General features: G+C 47.8%; 1 protein-coding gene across 5 annotated transcripts in view; it reads right to left on the bottom strand.

The window, feature by feature from the left end:
• The window catches only part of LOC105897182 (acetyl-CoA carboxylase-like), a 90,336-nt gene that overhangs the window by 46,632 nt on the left and 21,204 nt on the right, over nucleotides 1–22,500 (bottom strand). For 4 of the 5 annotated variants that reach the window (XR_004164307.2, XM_031573602.2, XM_012824076.3 and 1 more), the window contains 18 exons: nucleotides 22,365–22,478; nucleotides 22,083–22,172; nucleotides 21,754–21,872; nucleotides 19,837–19,977; nucleotides 19,530–19,632; nucleotides 18,695–18,802; nucleotides 16,879–16,935; nucleotides 16,531–16,575; nucleotides 13,993–14,034; nucleotides 12,824–13,039; nucleotides 12,565–12,720; nucleotides 12,131–12,349; nucleotides 10,548–10,703; nucleotides 10,090–10,236; nucleotides 8,251–8,520; nucleotides 7,340–7,437; nucleotides 6,631–6,751; nucleotides 4,990–5,100 (listed from right to left, as the gene is read on the bottom strand). Coding sequence is in view for 4 of the 5 variants with exons in the window: in XM_031573602.2 (XP_031429462.1) it covers nucleotides 4,990–5,100; nucleotides 6,631–6,751; nucleotides 7,340–7,437; nucleotides 8,251–8,520; nucleotides 10,090–10,236; nucleotides 10,548–10,703; nucleotides 12,131–12,349; nucleotides 12,565–12,720; nucleotides 12,824–13,039; nucleotides 13,993–14,034; nucleotides 16,531–16,575; nucleotides 16,879–16,935; nucleotides 18,695–18,802; nucleotides 19,530–19,632; nucleotides 19,837–19,977; nucleotides 21,754–21,872; nucleotides 22,083–22,172; nucleotides 22,365–22,478 (2,313 nt within the window). In the remaining variant the exon portion in view is untranslated. The remainder of the gene's footprint in view (nucleotides 1–4,989; nucleotides 5,101–6,630; nucleotides 6,752–7,339; nucleotides 7,438–8,250; nucleotides 8,521–10,089; nucleotides 10,237–10,547; nucleotides 10,704–12,130; nucleotides 12,350–12,564; nucleotides 12,721–12,823; nucleotides 13,040–13,992; nucleotides 14,035–16,530; nucleotides 16,576–16,878; nucleotides 16,936–18,694; nucleotides 18,803–19,529; nucleotides 19,633–19,836; nucleotides 19,978–21,753; nucleotides 21,873–22,082; nucleotides 22,173–22,364; nucleotides 22,479–22,500) is intronic. The other variant, XM_012824077.3, reaches the window with a different exon arrangement.

Here is a 22,500-nt window from a genome sequence, read left to right as displayed (position 1 = left end):
TTGAAATTTACATGTTATTGCGTCCTGGCATGCAGCGATTTGCGATGTGTCATCTAATTTTAAATCGAGCCACGTTAATTCACCATGGGGAGAGACAGGATGGCGATGGGGGGAGGTGAAGCCTGTTTCGGAGGGGATGGAGGAAGAGGAGGAGAAAGAGAGGAAGGAGGTAGCATGGTGGAGGGGGATAAGGGGGGTGGGTGGGGGGTAAAAATCTCTGTCTCAGCAAAAGTTTTCATTAAAATTTTAGACAAATGATCTCTGTGTCCTTCTCCCAAGCTGCCTGGGGCGTCATGCTATTTCTATGCAAATAACAACCTCACGCCTTCCCTGCTATTATTTCTACTGGAGCTGCTGCAACATGACCTGGGATGGGGGAGGAAAGGAGGGAGGGGGGGGGGTGAGAGCGAGAGGAGGAGGGTGCGAGAAGGAGGGTGGGAGAGAGAGAGAGGGAGAGAGAGAGAGGGAGAGAGGAAGAGAAAGGGAGGGAGGCAGGGAGAGAAACAGATCAAGTGCAAGGGAAAGAGAGCGAGAGCAAGAGAGCGAGAAAGTGGATGAGCGAACCAGAGCGAGGGAGCATTGTATGAGAGAAGACAGAGGGAGAGAGAGAGAGGGAGAGAGAGAGGGAGGGAGAGAGAGAGAGGGAAAGAGGGAGGGAGCTAGCGAGCCGGAGAGAGAGGGAAAGAAAGACAGCGTGCGTGGGGTGGACTCACTGAAGTGTGAAAATATAAAACATCAAGAGTGTGAGAGGGAAAGAGAGAGAGTGAGCGAGAGGGGGTGGGGGTGCGGGGGGCGGTTGGAGGGAGTGAGAGGAAGGGAGGGAGGGAGAGGGGGAGTGGGGGGTGAGAGAGAGAGAAGAGGGAAAGGAAGGAGAGAGAAAGAAAGAAAGAAAGAGAGATAGAGGGAGAGGCAAGAACAGCACAAAGACACCACTATAATTTGTCTCTCTGCCTCCCGTTTAATGTATTACAGCCGGGTGTGCCGCTCGGCGGAGCAGCGGCGTTGACCCGGGCGCTCCCTCAACGGCATCACACTGCATCTCACACCGTTATAATTACCCACGCACCACCACCACCGCCACCGCCGCCGCCAGCACCACCGCCAACAACAACAACAGCAGCCACACCGCCCGCCTAACACTCATTTCAGGGTGTTACTCAAATGGCTTCCTCTCACACTCACACTCACGCCACAGCCCGGTCTCAAACAAAGCTTCACGCCTGCATGGCATATTTTAATTCACCCGTCCATTTGCATTTTTTTCCTCCTTCTTTGTCTTTGTCTTTTCTGTTTTGGGGTTTTAATATCACAGACCACTGAGATTTGGGGGTAATTCTTTTTTTACAAGAGCCTGAGGCTCTGATTTCAAATACGTACATGAATTAATTAATGAAAAAAAAAAAGAATTGTTCAAGATTTTCTTGTTGTGAGCTAAACAATAGAAGAGTGCTCATATCGACTCCTTATAGAGAGGAAAGGACAGTGTATCAGTGTACAGGATGGGCCTCTTAGTGGGGTTAATAAACTCATAAGACTCATCAGTCTGGAACTGAACCCTACGTCCTGTTGGGATTCAACTGACCTAGTGGATGCTCAGCACAAGATTCATCTACAAGAAATGGGCTTCAGAACAACAATGGAATAGCCCAAGTTCTTCATTGCTTTTCCTATGCCTGTATTGTCTGTGTGTGTTTGTCTGTGTGTGTGTATGTGTGTGTTTTTCCTGCTTATATACGGGCATGTCCTCGTATTTCATCTGTGTGAACATGTATTTATTTGTGTGTGTGTGTGTGTGTGTGTGTGTGTGTGTGTGTGAGTGAGTGAGTGTCGCATCATCAGGTTGACACATTCTTGGTGCATTACTACACAGACAGACACAGACACAGACACAGACACCGACACACACACACAGGGCCACCTGTGCAGTGAGCTCATCTCCGGCTGGCTCGGAGTATTGGAGCAGGAGGCTGCTCTCAGGCTCCTGTTGTCCAACTGCAAAACTGCAGCAGTCAAAACAGCCATCTGATTAGCAGCTAATTGCAACCCCCTCCATATGGCCACGTCTGACCTCGATATGCCTCATGCCTATGCCTGAGTGTGTGTGTGTGTGTGTGTGAGCTTGAAACGGGAAAGTGTGAGAGTGTCGGTATGTGTGTGACTGAGTAAATGTGTGTGTGTGTGTGTGTGTGTGTGTGCGTATGTACGTGTGTGTGAAATAGAGAGAACACTTGCATATATGTGTGTATTTGAGAAAGAAACACAGTGGCAAGAAAAAGTATGTGAACACTTAGTTTTTTTGCATCAATTGGTCATAAAATGTTCCAAGTCACAAGTACAGACAAACACAATGTGTTTAAGCTAATAACACACAAACAATTATAATCTGCCATGTCTCTATTGAACACACTCATGACACATTCACAGTGCTGGTGCTTGGATTTAATAACTCGTCAAACCTCCTTTGGCAGCTCAAACAAGCGCTTCTGGTAGTGACGGATCAGCCACATTCCCAGGTTCTCTCGTGCGAACGGCTCTCTTGAGGACCTTCCACAGCATCTCCATAGGGCTGAGGTCTGAGCTCTGATTGGGCCACACCAAAAGGTGGATTTTCTTTCTATAGTAGATTTACTGCGTGTTCTTCCTGACCAATTAAATCTTCAACCAGTTTCATCAATCCACAAAACATTTTCCCAGTAGCGTTGTGGATTGTCAATGTGCTCTTTGGCTAACACATTATTTTATTTTGTAGAGCAGCAGCCTCTTCTGTGGTATTCTGCCATGGCACACCCTGTGTGTTCAGTGTTTTGCGTGCGGTAGACTCATGAACAGAGATGTTAACCAATGATTCCTTCAGGCCTTTAGCTGTTACTCTTCTCTACCTCATTGAGGATTCTGCATTGTGCCTTTGGAGTCATCTTGGCTGGCGGCCTATTTCTAGGGAGACCAACTGCAGTACTTAGTCGTCTCCATTTATAGACTATTTGCCAAACTGTGGAATGACGGATCTCTAAACACTTTGAGATGACTTTCAAACCCTTCCCAGCTTTATGCAAATTAACAATTCTTGATCGTAGGTCTTCTGAGATCTGAGTTTTTTTGCAGGGCAGGGTTCACATCAGCAGATGCTTCTTGTGAATGGAAAACTCAAAATGTTCAACTCAAACTCAAAAAGTCAAAGCAGCTCTAACCCACATCTCCAAACTCGTTTCATTGATTACACTCCAGGTTTGTTAACTCCTGACTCCAATTAGCTTTTGTTGAAGTCATTAGCCTAGGGGTTCACATACATTTTTCAACCTCCGCTGTGAATGTTTGAGTGATGTGTTCAATATGGACAGGAACAATGCAATAACCTGTGTGTTAGTAGTTCAAACAAATTGTGTTTGTGTATTATTGCAACTTAGATGAAGATCAGACCATATTTTAAGACACATTTATACAGAAATGCAGGTAATTCCAAAGGGCTCACTTTCTTTTTTTTTACCACTGTACCTGGACAGGGTACCAGCCTACCCCACCGAAGCCATCATGAAGACCCCACTCCCTCAAACAAACCACAAGAGTTCACGCACCCATCCGACTTTCCCCTTCCAGACATACGCACGTACACACACGCACACACACACACGCACACACGCACGCACACGCACCCCAATCCCCGCTCTCCTCCCTAGCTGTGGTGCCCGGCGCTGGTGCTGCTGCTGCTGCCCTCCTCCAGGATGTGGCGGGGCGCGAGGCGAAGGCACTCAATCCGTCGGCTGCACATTGTCATTTGCATTTCATGCCTCCTGGCTTTTTTTTGAAGTGGCAATACTTTGATGCAGTCAGAGGGACACATTATCATTATTTCAATTTCCGTGGCGAGGCATTTGTGAGTATGCATAGAGAGTGAGAGAGGGAGAGAGAGAGAGAGAGAGATAAAAAGAAAGAAGGGAAGAGAGAGAGAGAGAGAGACAGAGAGAGAGAGACAGAGAGAGAGAGAGTGTGTATGTGTGTGCATTTGTGTCTACTCATGCACTGAATGGAAATGCTATCCACACACACCTGCCAATACGCCTGTGGCGAGTAAGAGTGTACATGTGTGCATGTGTGTGTGTGTGTGTGTGTGTTTGTGTGTGTGTGTGTGCATTGAACAAGGTGAAGGTGACAGAAAAGGTATAGTTAAAAGACAGAACAGGGAGAAAGGCAGCGTGAGTGTGAATGTGTGCCGAGGGGGGGCAGACAAAAGAAAAGACAAAAGGCAGGCAGACAAGAGAAGAGAACAGAAGAGAACAGAAGAGACAGGAGAAAAGGAAGGAGGACAGGAGAAAAAGAGGGGGCAATTGCATTGGCTCCTCCTGCCTCTCTGCTCTCTGGCCCTCAGTCACTCCCCTGTCAGCCATGCAACTGCAGCCAGGGCTCAACATCACAGCAAACTGCATCCCTCACCTCTCTATGAACTCCACTGCCAGCCTTCAGCTTTCCAATTCAGTGTTATTAAAAAACACCTTTAAAACGGCGACTGAGACGAACTGCCACCATTCCTCAGTGTGTTACCTTTTACTAAACATATAGTAAAGGTAAAGGTAACTAAACATACATCAACCTCTCCCCAGTCAAATAGTGAAATCTTGGAACATAATAAAACACCAATATCATTCACGATGCGCATGTGAACCACACTGTAAAAATATTCATCTGCTAATTCAAACATCTGGAGATATCAAAATGATATCAGATTACTGAACCAACATTTCATATCTACTGACCATAAATGACAGCCTGCATCAACCCTTCTCATACACGGGAATAAAATCACATCAAAGTGAATGCCTATGATGGCCCACTCTTAACATAGGTGTGTATAATATATATATGTGGTCGTCTCCGTATATATTTATATATATATATACGGAGGCGACCACACTGAAGCACTTGGAGTGGCTGTGAAAGTGGGGCAGAGAGTTGGAGTGGGATGGAGAGCGTGGCGTGGGCGAGCAGGCGACTGACCTTGTTGAGAGCGCCGGCCCCGGTGAGGATGATGTGGGAGTTCTCCACCTGGATGGTCCTCTGGCCCAGCCGCACCACGTACGCGCCGATACCAATGGCCCGACATGTCACCTGCGCAGAAGGTGAGAAGAGAAAGAGTGTGAGGGGAAAAAAAAAAAGACAAAAGAGGAAATCCCGCCAAGATGGTGTGTGAACAAAAGGTGTGTACAAAAAAAACAACTTAATAGAATACATGGTGGAACGTGGCACCTCTGACAAAAAAATCTTTTTATATCATAAGAAAACAGTTCTCAGATAACAAATAATTGATAAGAAAGTGAACTTATATTAGTTATTTTCCACACAAAAACAAATTAACAGGTTTTCTGTGATTATGAAACAATCATATATTCAGGGATGCAAACACATGTATGGTCAAAAAAGAGAGGTAATTGAAGCCCTCGCCCCGCGGCAAATATCCATATACTTACATTGCCACCAACCCCCCGACATCCCCGGCCCACCCCTATAGGCACAGAGTGAAATGAAATTCTGAAAATTCTTCTTCCTGGCCACCTCCTGCAACATATGCAGGGCCTTCCGTCTGGCTGCATTCATTTTCTTAACATGTTTGAGACGTGTCTGCCTCTCTTTGGCCAGAGCAGTAGTCTTGGCCTTCTCTGCACTTTCACATGTAGCACTGCAGCCATACTCCGAGCTGGATATTTCACAAACTCATGACATGGGCCCACCACTTCACAATGCAGTCCCCCCAGGATTTCGCAGAAAGTAACGTTAAATCTCCATTGCAACAGCTTTCGAGGATTTGGGAAATAATTGCTGCTGATTTGCTTATTTCTTAGTTACTTGTTTGGTGGAGGCAATCCAGAATTATTGTTGATAAAATTATAATCAGACCCCCCCCCCCCCCTTTAAAAAAAACTCTTCGGATCGGCACGATTCACACAAGTCACCCAAACTGACGTGAAAAAAGCGGGAGGCGCCGAAAAGCGCGCTGTTTGCATCCCTGTATATTAATGGTGTAATGTAACAGGTCATGTCAGGTCATTGGTCATGCAAGGCATAATGTGTAGTCTGCCAGTCATTCTTAAAAAATAAATCCTAACAGAACGAATAGGACCCAGATGCACAGCGGACTATACATTACTCCGCTTATTATACGGTTACTTGCCACAATGATATAAGACATTACTCCAAAACATCTCTATTTTTCCTCTGACAAAAAATAATTCTGCACGTGAATAAAACTACAAAGTTTCAGGTGTTTCATATCAACGCATTACTTGCTTACTTCAAGTTACAATTAATTTACGCGAAGATAAGTGAACGGACTGCTTGAGGAATGATATGAAAGATCAGAATCAGAAGCACAAAACCCATTGCCAATGGCAGCGTTCATTAAATCATTATCAAGAAATACCGGACCTCCGAACGCTGGGATGGCCCATTCAATTCAATGGAACTATCTGCAGCACTCCGAGGAGCTGTATAATAATACAACATTAGAAACAGGAGCATTGTTTGTCTGTGTATCTGTTTGTTTATGTGTATATGTGTGAGTCTGTGTGTATATATATATATACAGTAAGTGTATGTGGATGTGTGTGTGTGTATGTGTCATGACTCATCGCGCGCCCTCACCAGGTTCATGGTGATGACCTCCTCATACGCCAGAGAGGACTCGCCGGCGATCATTCCGGAACCCCGCAGGTTCTCCACGCCCAGCCCCTCCTCCTTGCCAATGATGTCTGTGATCTTGTACCTGCGAAGTGTCACGCAGGGTTTAGCAGCAGTGGAACCACCGTCACTCACACCAGACACACACACATACTCTGACCAACAGCCACACGCAGGCACTCGCTACCATTGCACCGGGGCTAAGCCTGATGTCTCTCGCTAGTGGCTTTGCTCCCCTGTGGTCGAGCTGTATGGCTGTGCAGGAACTATTACTGAGTACCATACTGTCTTTGAAAAAATCAAAAGTTCCATAAGAATTATACGGCACCATACAGATCTCTACATTGTTCTTTATCAAGGGTGAATGAACTATTGACCTAGGTGTACACTCCTATCTTATCATATCTAATTGAAGAGTGACTGAGGAGAAACAAACTTGAATGAATGAGAAGTGAATACCAAGCCTTGAGGACGAGAGACTGTACTAGTGGCCAAGGGAAGCAATTTGATGAACTTCCAAAACCAGCAACCACCCAAACTACACCTTCTTTTGAAGAAGCGCACACACACTGGACAAACCGTCACAGCGTCCACTGCTACCAGGTACTGTTGTAAGGGATCATATTACACAACACAAGAGTCTAGAGGCTAGAGGCTGGAGGCAACCCCTCACCTTGACTCGCCCTCGTCCTCCACATGCTCGCAGTGCACCGAGTTCAGCGCTGACACCTTCTTGTAGTCCTGAGGGGTGAGATACAGGTACTTGAAGCCCTGGTGGGAGAGATGGAGAGACAGAGGTGGGCGAAAGAGTAGAGGTGAGAAGCAGGGAATGGAGGGAGAGAGAAAAAGGAGTGAATGAGAGAAAGAGAGAGGGGGGGGGAGAGAGAGAGAGAGAGTTAGATGATGAACACAAATGAGCAAGGCTTGGCAAATCACTTGCCAAGGCTGGACTTCAGGGGCGCACTGGTGGCAGTGGTCCATGGCTCCCTGCTACTCTGCATTCCCATAAATCCACTTCTTAGAGGAGGGGGGGGGGGGCTGGAGGTGAGGTGAGGTGAGTGGAAGAGGACAGAAGAGAGAGGAGGGGATGGGAGGGAGAGGAGGAGAGAGGGAGAGGAGGGGATGGGCGGGAGAGGAGGAGAGAGGGAGAAGAGGGGATGGGATGGGAGGGAGAGGCATTGGGCAGCTTCCAGGGGCCTGAGGGGCCATGGGGCCGCTGGGCTGAACCTGCTGGCCCTGTCTGCTGGCGTAATTTAAAAACTGGCTGAGAGGGAGGGAGGGAGCGAGAGAGAGTGAGAGAGAGAGAGACAGGGTAAAAAAGAGAAAGAGAGATAGGGAGAGAGAGAGACGGGGGAACCTGCTGGCGATAATTCAGCCTCATTTCACGCTTTCAGAGAGCGAGTTTCTCCTGCACTGCCTCAGAGCCACGGCTCCAATCACAGATCCGGCCAACCCCTCACCCCCCTCGCCCTATCACCTCCCCCCAGTCCCCTCCCTCCCTGCAGGGGGCACCATAACCACCCCACCCAACCCACTCCTACCTGACACACCCCTTCCCCCAATCCCTCCACCCAACACTCTTACCTTGTAGGGGTCGCTGGGGTCGTGCCACGCCACGTGGAACATCTGCCGGATCTCCTCGGCCAGGCCGATGCGGGCGCCGCTGTTGGCAGAGATGTAGAGGCGTGGCACGCGGCGCTGGCGGGCCAGGATCGACGCCTGCAGGAACAGCACATCCTCCTGCGGCCCGAACGAGCCGATCTTGTGCGTGATGTCGTTGCAGATGACCACCACCTCGCGGCCCGACGGGTACTCGGGGGTGCGCAGGGTCATCAGCCAGGCCACCATACCAATCTTCACAGGGGGATGAAGAACAAGATTTGGGAGAGTGTGTTGTAAGAAGAATATTGCTTTCAAGGTGACATGCTGGTGTGAGGAAAATTGAAAATGCTTCATCAACTGTTATCCACAATAGTATGGATTGCACATTTAAAAACATGAAAAATACAGAAATAAATAGAACTCAGATCAAATGAATTGAAGCTCTATTTATTCACTTCTAAAACATTCCATAAGGTGAACGATGAAGGTGAAAAGACATATATCATAGCAACCATTTTATATACTGTGTTTATATTATGTAACATGCAGCTGGTTGCTGGTATCCTGCAGTGGTTTCTCTTCACTAAGAGGTGCTATATGGTATTTACTCTCATCACTGCGGTCCACTGAGGTGCAAGGATTAACCTGGATGCCTTCCACCTCTCGCATTCCCCGGGTTAATGTTAATGATGGCCATAAAAAATTATTAATTCAATATTTTTTTTAAATCCCCCTGCTCAATTTGAAGGCAATCTCTGCGTTCTGGGGGTCAGATGCATCCACATGGAATGCATTACAACAAAGGCTGGTCTGTGGCTAGCGCTGTTGACGGCACCGGCAATCAGCGTCAGAGCAAATGCCTCACCAAACATTACCACGAGGCTCTAACTAATGGCCAAACAAATCACTGACCTGCGCAGTAACCTCTGCAGGGCTGAGGCATCCCAGACACCGAGAAACCCAGCAGCGCTAACAGTAGCGGAGAGCCGATTCTAACCAGTGCAAGGCATCGTGATCCCATCTGTCATAAAGGCTTTGTTTGTTTCTTTGTACTTTAGCTATTTAACCCTGTGTGAGGGTTACTGTGAGATCATTGCTGGAATGGTATTTGGGTTTGAAAGGGGCCTGATATCCTAACGCATGCACATACGCACACACACAAGGTTTACTGATACTTCCTATGGCTCTGAGTGCAACTCAATGGCACAATGCGGCTGGGGGCTTCTCCACAATCCAAGACTACTGAAGAAAAAGAGAGACCCCCATGGGTCAAACTATGGTATTGCACCCCAAAAGTTGTCTTTTCTCCACTCTCCCTTTTACAGGGAGAACATCAGTACAGGGCAAGAGGGGAGGCCACATGTGCGGTTGCCACTGAAAAAAAAAGAAAACAGCAGGACATTCAAAGACGCTACCATGCTGATGCAGACAAAAAAAATGCTCACAATGCATCAGGACCCATCTCTTTCTTTGTTTGCCACAGCAATCATGAAACAACACCTGCACCACAGTGCCCTGAAACCTTCAATGGGACACCTATATTAACACACACACAGTAATGACTACATGCAAGACAGAGAGAGGTGTGTGTGTGTGGGGGGGGGGGGGGGGGGGGGGGGGGGGGGGGGAGAGGGGGGTTGGTAAGCTTCACTTGTTGTTTTCCCTGCCTGCATGCCAACTGGCGGCTCATAGCCAGCATTGTGCTAATTAAGCCGAACGCTAATAGGCTTTGTTATTGTTGTTGTTGCTGTGTGTGTGTGTGTGTGTGTGTTGTGTGTTTTGCTCCAGGCTGCTGCCGCTTCTCAGCCCTCTTTCTCTCACCTCGTTGCCTCCTGGCAGGCGGTTGAGCTGCTGCAGCTGGCCCTGGGCATCCAACACCAGCTCTGTAAAGGTCAACAGCTCGGTGGGTGCCGGGCATTCTGGGAGATGGGCCTGGGCCTTCATGGAGCTCCACAGCTTCAGCAGTGCCTGATAGAGAGGGTGGGTGGGTAGGTGTGGAAGAGAAACTAAATACCAGCTTACTGTATCTAAATGTCTAAATGAGTACAACAACTCCTATCATTTACTGTCTGAGAAAGCAAATGTTGAATGCTGACTGGATGAATTAGCAGCCAATATGAAACTCAACTTTCACTCAATTTCATAGGTGCAGCTCAAGACTACACTCTTACCTGTCCTGTAAGTCACTTCATCATGTAATTAATAACTCTTAAATAACTCTAATGTACTCGTTAAATAACTGTAAGTATAAATGGATAGTTAGTGGCTGTGGTCCTCACCTGTCTGAACATCTCGGGGAAGTCATAGGCGTAGGTGGTGCCCAGCGTCTGGGCCTGGAAGCGCTTGGACTGCAGCAGGTCTTTGGTGACGTAGGGCGTGTTGATGAGCATGCCGTGCAGCGGGCCCTGCTTGTCCCCGTACCCCTGGAACATGACCTGTCAACATGGAGGGGGTGAGTCAGAGGAGTCGACCGATTGACCCGCTTCGTCATTCCACGCGAAAACTAGATCCATCTCTGACTTGGGCCGGTCCTAAATCGGTTTCGGGGGGCTTCCAGTGAGGCAGCACCTCACTCAAGGGAAGGGACTAGCTGATGGAGAGAGTGAGAGGGAGCCCTATAATGGCAGAGCCTCAAGAGATCCCTGCCAACCTCTCTGTCAAAAAAAACAAAACAACCCTTCATTCAACCCCTCCTGTGATGGTGCACGCCACCCTCAAAAAAAAGTTTTTCTTTTTTCTTTTTTCTTGGTGTCTCATTATAGTCCATGAATCCTGAAACTGTAATGATTCCATTATTCAGAGGCAGGAATGAACTTGCCTCATAGCTACAGAGGTAAGTGTTAATTGAGATGGCTGAATACAATACATGCGGCTGCAACAGGATCCTTAGTTAATGTTGTCTGGCAAGTCTAAATAGAGAGAAAATGAAATCTCGCCTCCACACTTCATGCCACCGCCGCTCTCTCCTGTTTATGAGGAAAGGAATAAGACTGGCATTACTTTTTCACCCTCCAAAAAAAAAAAAAAGTGGGAAGCGAACGTTGGCCAGACATGACTCTGATAAGTGTAGCACAAAAGGCGGCAGCACATATACACAGTAATTCTGAAGGCTGGAGAGATGATCTAAAGTTAATTTGTCTGCAGCCACTAATGAAATGCTGAATACAGCACTTTACACAGCAATAAAGAGCTCATAAATGTCTGATTGATCATTTTGCTCGGAGCAATTAAAAATATCTCAATGGTTCTTTCTCAGCCATGTAACATGCTGAGGGATTAGTGAAGCGGCACATACTGACCATTTTACAGTTGCAGGGAATTCAGCTGTCTAACAGAGGGACACCGCAATGACAATGTTTTAGAGAGTCACGTAATCACAGGACATCACTGTATAAACCAGCCAATCTAATCGTTCCGGTCTAAACCTTTGGGGTTTTAAATGTCTAGACAGGTGCACTTTGGTTTGGATGTGAAATGGGAACAGTCAAGAACAGATCAAATGTAAAATAAAAATGCATCTTGGGAGCATTTCAGCTATGCATTAAGGACATTTAGTAACTTTACAACAGTGTGTGTAAGACTCGTAAGTGAAAGCAGAGATAGATGATCAGCAACAGTGTTTCTTAAACACTATGGCTGCCAACAGGCAAGTCCATGACACCCCGCTCCCCGCTCCCCCCCCCCCCCCCCCCCCCAAATCTAGCTAAACTCATCATAATCAAGCTAATCATCACTGTCATAAGATATCACTGTTGCATTCATTTTCAACCTCAGCATTTTAAAGGCAATGACAAAACAAGGTTATAAACACATTAATTAAACCATCAAAGCAATAAAGTTTATCATTAATAACTCCTCTTACCTGCGGGTCTTTGTGGCCCTCCTGGTCGGTGCAGGTGACCTCCTTGTAGAGGCTGATGTCCAGGTAGTAGCCGGACTCGTTGGTGAGGAAGAGGCGGATGGGGATGGTGTCACCGGAGGGCGTGGTGCGGATGTTGATCTTCAGCTCGGCCTGCAGGACGCGCAGTTTCCATAACCTGCTCCCATAGCGCATCACCATCAGACGCACGGCCTCCTTAATCTGACGGAGGAGAGGGCACACGTGACGCACGTGAGAGGGGTCTCACAGAAACATCGAAATACCCCTGCCTGACTCAGTTTAAGAAATGCGTTACTCATTTTTTGCAATCATCCAACAATATTGTTTAATCACTTCATTGGCTTATAACCCACTATTTTGTGTCCACTGAAACATTAAGAGGTTCAATGTTGACTAGGTGTAGTTTGCAAACTGACCTTGGAGGGGTCCATGATGACAGTGGGGACGAAGTTGAGGAAGATGTGGTTGCAGTCGGTGCGGACGGTGGTGTTGCTGAAGGCCACCTCCAGCTCGTCCATGGCCTCCAGCAGCAGCCTCTCCCCTTCATTCTGCAGATACTCGAAAGAGGCCTCCTACAAATACATGAAGACGCATTCACCAGCTATACTTTGCCACAAATAGCTGGATCTATGCCTTAGCGGTAAATACTACAGGTCTAGTCAATCAGAATGCTACCTTGGTGACCAGGTCTGAGTGGCGGATGATGGCACGCACGAAGAAGCGGTAGTCCGTCACTTCTGCGCCCGCCTTCACACGGGCGGCGCCCAGGTAAAGGTGCATCTTGTGGTTGGAGCAGGGGATGGCGGTCAGGGCAAAGTTCCGCATGCGGTTGAGCTCTAGCTGGAAGGCCAGCGCAGGCTCCAGGTGCCTGTATATCCGATCCTCCTCGAACTGTGAAAAACAAATGCCTTTAAGATTGGCACAGAGGGCATGCAACTCAAGGCCTCTGTTAAGGATGAAGCTAGGCATGACTTGGGACTAGAAATATGGCCATCCCTAAAGTAAAGACAGAGGCTGCCTTCTTTTATCCCCAGCAGTGAGGAACCTTGCTGGTGTCTAATGATGGGAGATATTGACTGCTTGAGGGATACAGAGTTTATTGAGATGGAAAATGGCCACAAGTTAAAAGGGGGGTTGCTAGGCTAAGCAAATGGAATAAAAGCCAATCCCCGGCCAATAAATGGGCTCCATTCCTTCCAGTGCTGGGAAATAATTATTAAGTTCATTAGCGTAATGAGACGAGCTATTTTCGAGAGGGGGCCAACTCCAGCAAGGCAAGGGAGGGGGCCACCACCGATCACAAACATCAAGTCGGTGAGATGGGGAGGAGTGAGTGGAGGATGAGGTCATTGTGGAGCGGAATGCTTTTCTCCTGGCCCTACACTGAAGGTTAAGAGTGCTGGGCAAAGTCATTTCCTGAGGGCTGTGGACGGTCTTTAAACACCTTTCAATTCTCCATGCCGGCTGTAAAAGGCAGCAGAGAAAAGGAACCTATCTACTCTGGCATCATTTGCTTTGTGAAAGGAAAATGCAGTAATCCTTGTGCTGCTCCTATTCCTCTTTCTGAGGGTTTGCTATCCTCTTACTGTGCCTCAATTCTAGTTTGAAAAGAGGTTTGTGTGTGTTTTATATTTTTGGTTAACATACAAAAGTGCCCAAGCCATCTCATCCTTTCTTAAACAATGGGCAGACGGACAAAGAGAACAGACAAAAAGAGAGAAAGGGTATAACAGATGGACGGACTGAGAAAGAAAGACAGAACAGAAAGAGAAAATGAGCAACTGACTAACAGACAGATAGAGGACGAGGACATGTAGACTCAAGAACGTGTCAGTCATACTCACCTCATCTCTGACACGGAAGGTGAAGAACTTGGGGAACTCTCGCTGCATGGAGACGAAACAACAGCAAAAACAACACAAAACACCAAACCGATAAGAACTCAGAGACAAGAAACAACCACACCGCACCACACCACCCCACCCCACCCCATCACCAACCCACACCATCACCAACCCACACCACCCCATCACCACACCACTACCACAGCTGCAGTATGCCACCCCCACACCAAGCAGAACACTTCACCCGCAAGTCCGTTAAAAAGTTTCAACAAAAAGAGCAATAGAGAATGCCAAGAGAGGGAGGGGGGGGGAGGAGGCCCACCACACCACCCCACCCCACCCCACCCCCCACAGCCCTCTCTTTGGCTTTCCCTACATTCCCTTCGGAGAGAGCAAACATGAAAGTAAGAGGGAGGCTGAGGCTGCTGCGGCGGGGCAAGTGGTCCCCGCTGGGCGATAATCTGATCAACGTTATGGAAACAATCACAATAATTCCCTTAAATTAGCTCGACGTGGCACCCTGCCAGCCGAGAGATTGGAAAGCGATCGCGGAGAGGTCCTTCCCTAATAACGCGGCTAACTACCCAGCAAGGGCAGAAAATTGGGTGCCTGGCAGTGGAGGATTCCTCAGCGGCAGACACACTGGGCTCCAATTAACAACTGTAAATAAAGACGGGGGAGAGAGGACGAGGAAGGCCTGTGAACGCTAACTGCTACTGGGGGCTGGATTTCGCATCTCTGCTCGGCATAATTCATCCATTCAAATTGCGGCAGAGATAATCTTTTAACACGTGTCACTTTTTATTCATTATCTTGGACACGACTGCAAACTGCTCAACTGGAGGGATGGAGGGGGACGGTGGGGCTTAGAGAGAAAATTGTGACAAATGATTGCGCAGGGTATACCAGTTTTGCTTCGTAGTTAACTATGTGTAGGCTTAATATGTCTTAAAATCACTTCTAATACAAAGATACGGACGTGTTTCAACTTTCCTGTGATTCTGATTGCTTGAACTGATTTGGAAGTGTGCAAAAACATTTGGATAATAGTGCCACTGGGATCAACCCCCGGGAATCTAAATTTCTAAACTCAACGCAACACTATATAAATGGCACATGGCAGTTCACAAGTACAGCAGTGGATGATTGTGGATATTTATGTAAAATAAGGCAAAAAATGGTCACAACATCTCAGTGTTTGAAACAAGAGGCCGCTAAATAAACATGCTAGCGCAGCCAAGCCAAGCTGCTGTGTCTTGCGCCTGCGAGTGGATCAGGAGCAGCATAAGTGCAGGCCCACTGTCTTGGCCTCGGGTGATTTGACAGCACTATAGCATTCACACACTGTAATTTTCATTACCGGGGGACAGCTGTAGGTTTACACCATAGTCAGTGCAGGACAGCCAGCAATTTAGCGTTTTACAATTCAGCCAAACGTGCGTACAGCAGACAGCGCCAGGCGGTGCAGAGAACCGTTTCCTAGAGTCTGTCTCTCCAGCACTGGGCAGAGTGTGAGCGTGTATTTGAGTGTGTGTGTGTGTGTGTGTGTGTGTGTGTGCGTCTGTGCGTGTGTGCGTGTGTGTGTGTGTGAGTGAGTTAGTGTCAGAGAGAGTGTGTGTGAGTATGTCAGAGAGAGAGTGTGTGTGTGTGTGTGTGTGTGTGTGTGTGTGTGTGTGTGTGTGTGTGTGTGTGTGTGTGTGTGTGAGTGAGTTAGTGTCAGAGAGAGTGTGTGTGTGTGAATATGTCAGAGAGAGTGTTTGTGTGTGTCTGGGGGATTGTTGGGGGCAAAGATATACACTGCTTCCTTCCCGATACTCTGGCACGTGGCAGCAACATCTTTTTTTTTTTTTCTCCATATGGCAAAACAAAAACAAGCTCACAGCAGTGCAAGGCTTTCATTTAATAAGATGTACTTCCAAAGAGGAAAGGGTTGGAGGTTCTGAAAGGGGGGGAGGAGGCAAAGGTGCAATTGCAAGGCGAGCACCTTCTTTTTGTCACATGAGGTATGAAAACCTCACAATTACCAGAGGAGGGACACACAATGACGAGCATGATTACCTCCGAGGGCCTGCCAAAACAAATCGGCCTCTTTTCTCTCCCCCCGCCGCAATCAAGGCCTGCCCTTGTCTAATCAAATGAGAGCCAAAGGCAGTAATCCCAGCATTACAGGGGGGGTGGGGGGGGATGAGACGTTGCCCATTCAGGTCGGAAGACAGGGGAATGACACAAGCCCCGGCGTCTCCTCTGCCGTGAGGTGCACTTGGCGCCCGTTGACGAGCTTAACAGCCTGAACATGGCTCGCGGGCGCCACTCCCGTCTCACGAGCCCCGCGGCGCTGAGAGGAGCCGATTAGCCAAGGCTGGCCGCCATGACGACGGCTGACAGAGGCCGGCCGCACTGGACAGGGCTGCACTGCACTCATCCCTCTACTCTCTCTCTCTCTCGTTCTTTCTCTAGTAACAGAAACCAGTGCTGGAGACATACACAGAAACCCCACCTCCACCGACACACACACCACCAATTCCCTTCTCTACTCACATGGAACCTCTGATCCACCTCAAAGCTCATCTCGTGCCTGCAGTCCTGCAGCAACAAACCGCAGGAAGACAGAGGACACACACCAGCCATGAATGCACTCGCTCGCTCGCTCAGTCAGTTAGTCTCACACACACACACACACACACACACACACACACACACACACACACACACACACACACACACTACTGTGTCTGTCTCTCACTCCAATCAATCCCACTCATTAACTACTGTAGTCATCTGTATTTCAATTCTTGTACTACTGCACAGGGGCAGTAAAGTAGCTGAGAAAATGAGAACATGGGTGTTGATTAGAGTAATGAGGATGATGAAGTAGAACACACTCACCTTCTGCTCCACCAGGAGTGTTAGTCTGCGGATGCAGTGTTCCCCTAGCAGGGCTTTCTGGGACGGGGAAATCAGAATAAAAATATGATTGTAAATGCTTTTTCTCTGACAAACAAAATCACAAAAAGGAGGAAATGTAAGTTCAGACTGCAAGACTAGCCATTTACTGCACTCACACACTGACAAGGCAAGAAAATGGCAAGGATAAATGAGGGAAACAATCAAGAAGAGTGTATTTTTATGTGTGGTGCAGCTAGTATTCGCTCATATCTTTTGTGTGTGGATTAATACAACTGTGAGGCTGTGCAAGAGTGTGTCTCTGTGTCTTTTGAGTGCTGATGTTTGCATTAAACATGTCTCCAACTGTGCACATGAGTGTTTACATTCATATACATCTGAGTGTGTGTGTGTGTGTGTGTGTGTGTGTGTGTGTGTGTGTCTGCGTGCAGAAGTGATGTCGTGTTGTCCTCTGAAGTGGGTTCAAGCTCATTCTGAGCCGCCGAGAGGCCCACTCCCCAGCCAGCCCGACGACACAAACAAGCCCCAATCAGGGCTACAAGTGTGGGGTAATGAGGCCCGCTTGGCTGCCTGCTCCCGCTGTTACCACGAGAGGCTGAATCAGACAGCATGGCCCAGGTTACGAGGGGCCAGATTAGGTCATCAGTTACCTGCCGAGCAGCCATTTCAGCCCACTGCTGCTGCAGCATTCGGGGGAGCCATTGGCGGTAATGTGATCCCAATTTTTTATGGGGCGAAAAAGCACGGAGGGAACCTCTACTCTCTCCAGGCGCGTTTGTCTTTGTGTGTGGTGGGGGCTACCGTTCCGCTGCCATCTCACCCCCGACACCCAGGGAGTCTGAGTCTGCTATTCATTTTTTACCTTTATTATGTTTCACAACCACTTCCACTACTTTATGAGGTGAAATCTCCTCCGCGGCGAGCCACTACTGTTGCTGTTACTGCGGTTGCTGGACGGCCATTTTGAGCCTTCTAGCTGCGGCAAAACTTCTCGTCACACTGGAGACAACGTGCCTCCCACCCTCACCTCAACAATGCCACTCGCGCTGTTTTTGAGGGCTAAATCTTCTTTGCGCGCCCTATACAGGGCATGCATAGCACTGGAAAAACATGATGTCATAATCGGAATCAAAGTGCTCCATACCCTCTTCCTAGATAGCAGCTGAAGAAAAAGGGAGAGAAACTCCGACGTGGCTCGCTCGGCGTGCCAGGGCGATTAAGCTGCACGGCACCCGAGATCACAGCATTTGAATAATGCGGGTTGAAGGCACCTTTTCTGCGCGCACGAAGAGATTAAAAATTCTGAAACGTGTAAAACGTCTTCGGGGTGGGCTGAGCCCGGGCGATAAAGCCGTGATGTGCCGGGGCGGCGGCGGCATCGGCGCTCGGGCGGAGGAGGAGAGAGAGGCGTGCAAAGCGGGCGACGGGAAACACACGGACTCTGGCAAATGTGGTCTCTTCAGGATGTTCTGGGACGGGTTATACCTTCACTTTGACTGCTCGCCTTTCTTGTGGCGCCTGGTAAGCCTTCAATTAAATGACGGCTACCTTTTTCAAGTCAGTAATCCTCTTAGCATGGAGCCTACCCTTTGCCATGCACAGTTCCAGCGCCTGGCTCAAAAAAAATGAGAAAAAATAAAATTCTGTGCAGAAGTAATCATACTCCGCCTTCAGTCAAGGGTTCACTGCGGGGCCCTGTGAAACCTCAGCTGTGCCCAACCCACCCTACCCCCTACACACACACACAAACACACTCACTGGGGTCTCTGTGACTGATTGGTAAACAGGGTCCACTCACCTTTGACTGGATGAACTCGTTGAACATGGAGGCCAGGGCGTTGTCGTCAATGTCCCCGTCCGTCTTAATGGCCACATTAAGGATCTGGATGGGCTCGTCCTGGCCACTCTGTTAAAGACAGGAAGCACACATGAGTCAAGCACATGTGAGCACAAAGAGCTGGGCCATTTTCACTTAGATGATATTACTAGCAAAATTAGGGGTTCGGGGGAAGGGGGTGACGCGTTAGATGAGATTGATAGAAGACCAGTGATGGGATTGGGGGGGGCAGGTTTGGGGGCTGCTTGTGAAGGTTAAGAACCCACGTGTGTGACATGGATGTCATTACATTACTGGTCCAATGTCTTTTTTTTGGTTCCTGATCTACAATCACATCAGTATTACCCTCCCCCAACTCACCCTAACAGTCTGTCTGCACCCATTCTAAAAAAGAACAAACTAAATACTAAATCTAAGCCCATCTGACTAGGGGAGGGTTTTTTTTCCCCTCACCTGCCTTTTCCACCAAATTGCCTTCCCACAATTTGAAGTCCTCTGCAATTTAGTCAATTTAGGTTGAGGAAAATTACCATTGTTAAATGTTTCATTTCCTTTTGGGGGTTCTCGAGGAAAGTTGATTCAGTTTCCATCTCGGAAATTCATTACGCCTTCTGAACATGGAAAAGAATTCCCAAATAGCAACCAAACTATATGGAAGGGGTAATTGACTTCTTATACAGCGCCTTATCAGGACGCCTTAGAGGGTGGGGTGGGGTGGGGATGGGGGGGTGGTGGGTAGTAAGGACAATGTGGAGAGTAGATGAACAAAGGTGACAGAGCCCACTTCGTTCCATACCTTTCCTCCATCCTCTTCATATAGACCAAGCTTCACTCCGTCAGTGAAAGTGGGGCTGGACGGCGGAGAGTTGGAAACGCACCTCAACACCTCCTTAAAGTTTCTGTTCAGACACAATGAGGGGGGGGGGGCAAAGAAATAACAATTAGAGCTTAAACTACACCAGCAACTCTGCCATCCCCTTAAACAACATGCCAGACCTGCTCAAAGCAGTGATCCCAGCAGGGCAAAAAGGTCACGTCTGCCTCCCGGTGAAACAACACGCGCCGTGGGAGTGTGGTAAGGGGCACGGAGCGAGGAGGCTTGCCTGTTGAAGTCCTGGAAGGAGTTGAAGGCCACCATGGCTCCTTTGCGCTGACAGGGCGGCCCGAAGGACTCCAGGACCAGGTCACTCATGTTGGGCGTGGGCACCGAGCCATACTGGCTGGAACAGGAGGGGAAGCTCGACCTGTGAACACACACACACACACACCACACACACACACACACACATGCACACATGCACACACACAAACACAAACACAAACACAAACACACACACAAGCAATGGTTGATAGAGATTATTTGAAGGGAACGACCTTCAAATTCATTCAGAGATTATACCAATTATACCAACAACCACAGTGAGTGCCATCACAATCAGCAATTCCATGACTATAGTCACGAGGAGAAACGACCCTTCCCAAACAACATTCTTCACTCAATGTCCAATGCAGTGCAGTCACTTTGAAGGCCGTTTGGCCACATTCCAAAAATCACACACACACACACACACACACACACACACACACACACACACACACACACAACTACAACTCAAAATAAAGAACGGCCCTGCAACTCAAGCTCCCTCTGCCCACATTCATGCCAGAAGGCCAAGGTAAAAGACTTGAGCTGACATACGGCAAGGAACAAATGCCCCCAGGCAGTACGAGGAAACCAGTCGGCCCACTAACTACTTGCAGAAGAACCCTCTTATTATTGACGAGTGGCAGCAGAGGAGTGACGCACGCCATTCCAACAGGCAAGCATACATTGTGTTTTAACCAAATGTCTGACTTCAAAGGCAGTGAAAAAGCTGGTTATCCTGTGACTGAAAATAAATTAATAAATAAATTAATAAATAAATAAAAGTCAAGAGAACGGAATTAACTACCACAGGCAAAACAGTCGATCTATGATGGGTGAGGAGCTATAAAAGACACAGGGGGGACTATAGAAAAACAATCATTTAAGAAAAGCATGTTTCTTCGTTCGCCACTGAATAATGCAAACAGGAGAGTAATGAAAATAAGGGGTCTGTGATGACCAATCATGGACAAGAGAAAGCCATTATCTGTCAATACCTCTCGGGCACCATTCAAAGTGGCACGCCTGGCTGGAACAACACAGTGATTTCCCGTCCAATTTTCACGAGCCTCTATATCCATTTCAATCAAGTCGCCAATATTAACACAGTACAATAATTTCCTCTGCTTTATTACAAATGCCACTTTTTTCCGTTCCATGAATCACACTTGAAAAGCCGGAATAATTCGGCACTAGAAATCAAGCATATTTTTATGTGGGCAAAAAAAATTACAACTCCGACTAATCACTGTGTAAATCTCTTGCTATTCTTTACGCAGCGGCAGATAATGGGACTGATGGAAGTTTCTCTTAACTGTGCTGGTGGGCTCAAACAATTTCTTCTAGTGGCACACCTGCTGATACTGCATTAAAAAGAAATCAACTTATATTAATGAGCTCCCATCAGCATAGCACTGCCATCTAACAGTCAATTTAAGAAAGCCTTTTATTTTTTATTTATTTATTTTTATATTTAAGTGCCAATCCATTAACCATTTGAGAGTGTCTGAGGAGCGCAATAGTAATAGTAGTGATTTGTGAGAGTTTTAGTATGTCCTGGAACAATTTCTGTCTTACTGTGCACTTGACGCAACATTATAAAGGCTAAATGCTTCCACAAATCTGGTAGAACTGTTTCAAAGTAAAGAAAACTGTCTCTATAAAATGAAGAATGGCCCCTGGGACGTGACAGGAATGCTACAACACAAAAGTCACTGAAAGCTACACTTTTTAACGCTGTTCTATGTTTTTAATTGGTTTGGTTGTCTTGTTTGCAATTGTTTAATAATTTGGTAGTTAGTCTGTGAGTCTTGTTCGATATGAACATATTTAGCCTAATGATAATGAACTCCTGGCGTGGACCTGTGGCCTTTACCTGTTGGGGTGTGTGGTCGGGAGCATGAGCTGGAACTGCACGATGCAGGAGCCTTCACTCAGCTGCTTGTGCTGGATGCAGTTCAGCTCGTAGGCGATGTAAGCCCTGCGGACGTACACCTGCGCATGCAACACACGGCTCACCGTCAGGCGGAAAGGGGGAATGGACGGAGCACAAATAACACACCACTCTACCAAACTAAAAAGCATTAAACAACAGCAATGCATTTAAGAGCAAAGGTAAGTTATAAACTACAGGAAGGTGTGCCGTAAATTACTACAAATATATTTTTTTTAAATGAGGCTGCGGAACCTTAGGGGAACACTCACCTCTAGCGCTGCCATTCTCACCACTTGATAACTGTGGTAGAAGAAATTGGGGAGCACATCAAATATGGAGGTCTCTGACAGAATCAGTTTCTGGGAGAGAAGAGAAGAAATGCGTTTATTTAACATTGGCGGGAGAGGGGGGGGGGGGGGGGTTGTGACATTGGGAACGGCCCAAATGGGCTTGAAATTGCAAGAGAAAAAGAGCAACTGAAATTGGCCATGAAAATGAGGTGCAAAAGAGAGAGGCATCAGCCACTGGGCCCCTTCATTAGGCCAGGTTACCTGCAGGTTCTCAATGCAGAACTGGTGTCCGTACATGTCGATCGCCGACAGGAAGATGGACTCCACCTGGTTGTGCCTGAGCTCGTAGGAGGGCAAGTGCGAGGCAATCAGCACCTAGGCAATGAGAGGAGCGGCG

The sequence above is a fragment of the Clupea harengus genome, chromosome 9 (assembly GCF_900700415.2).
Source record: "Clupea harengus chromosome 9, Ch_v2.0.2, whole genome shotgun sequence".
Classification (NCBI taxonomy): Eukaryota; Metazoa; Chordata; class Actinopteri; order Clupeiformes; family Clupeidae; genus Clupea; species Clupea harengus.
Note: the sequence above shows the minus strand (reverse complement) of the source record. Positions and strands in the feature narration are given on the sequence as shown.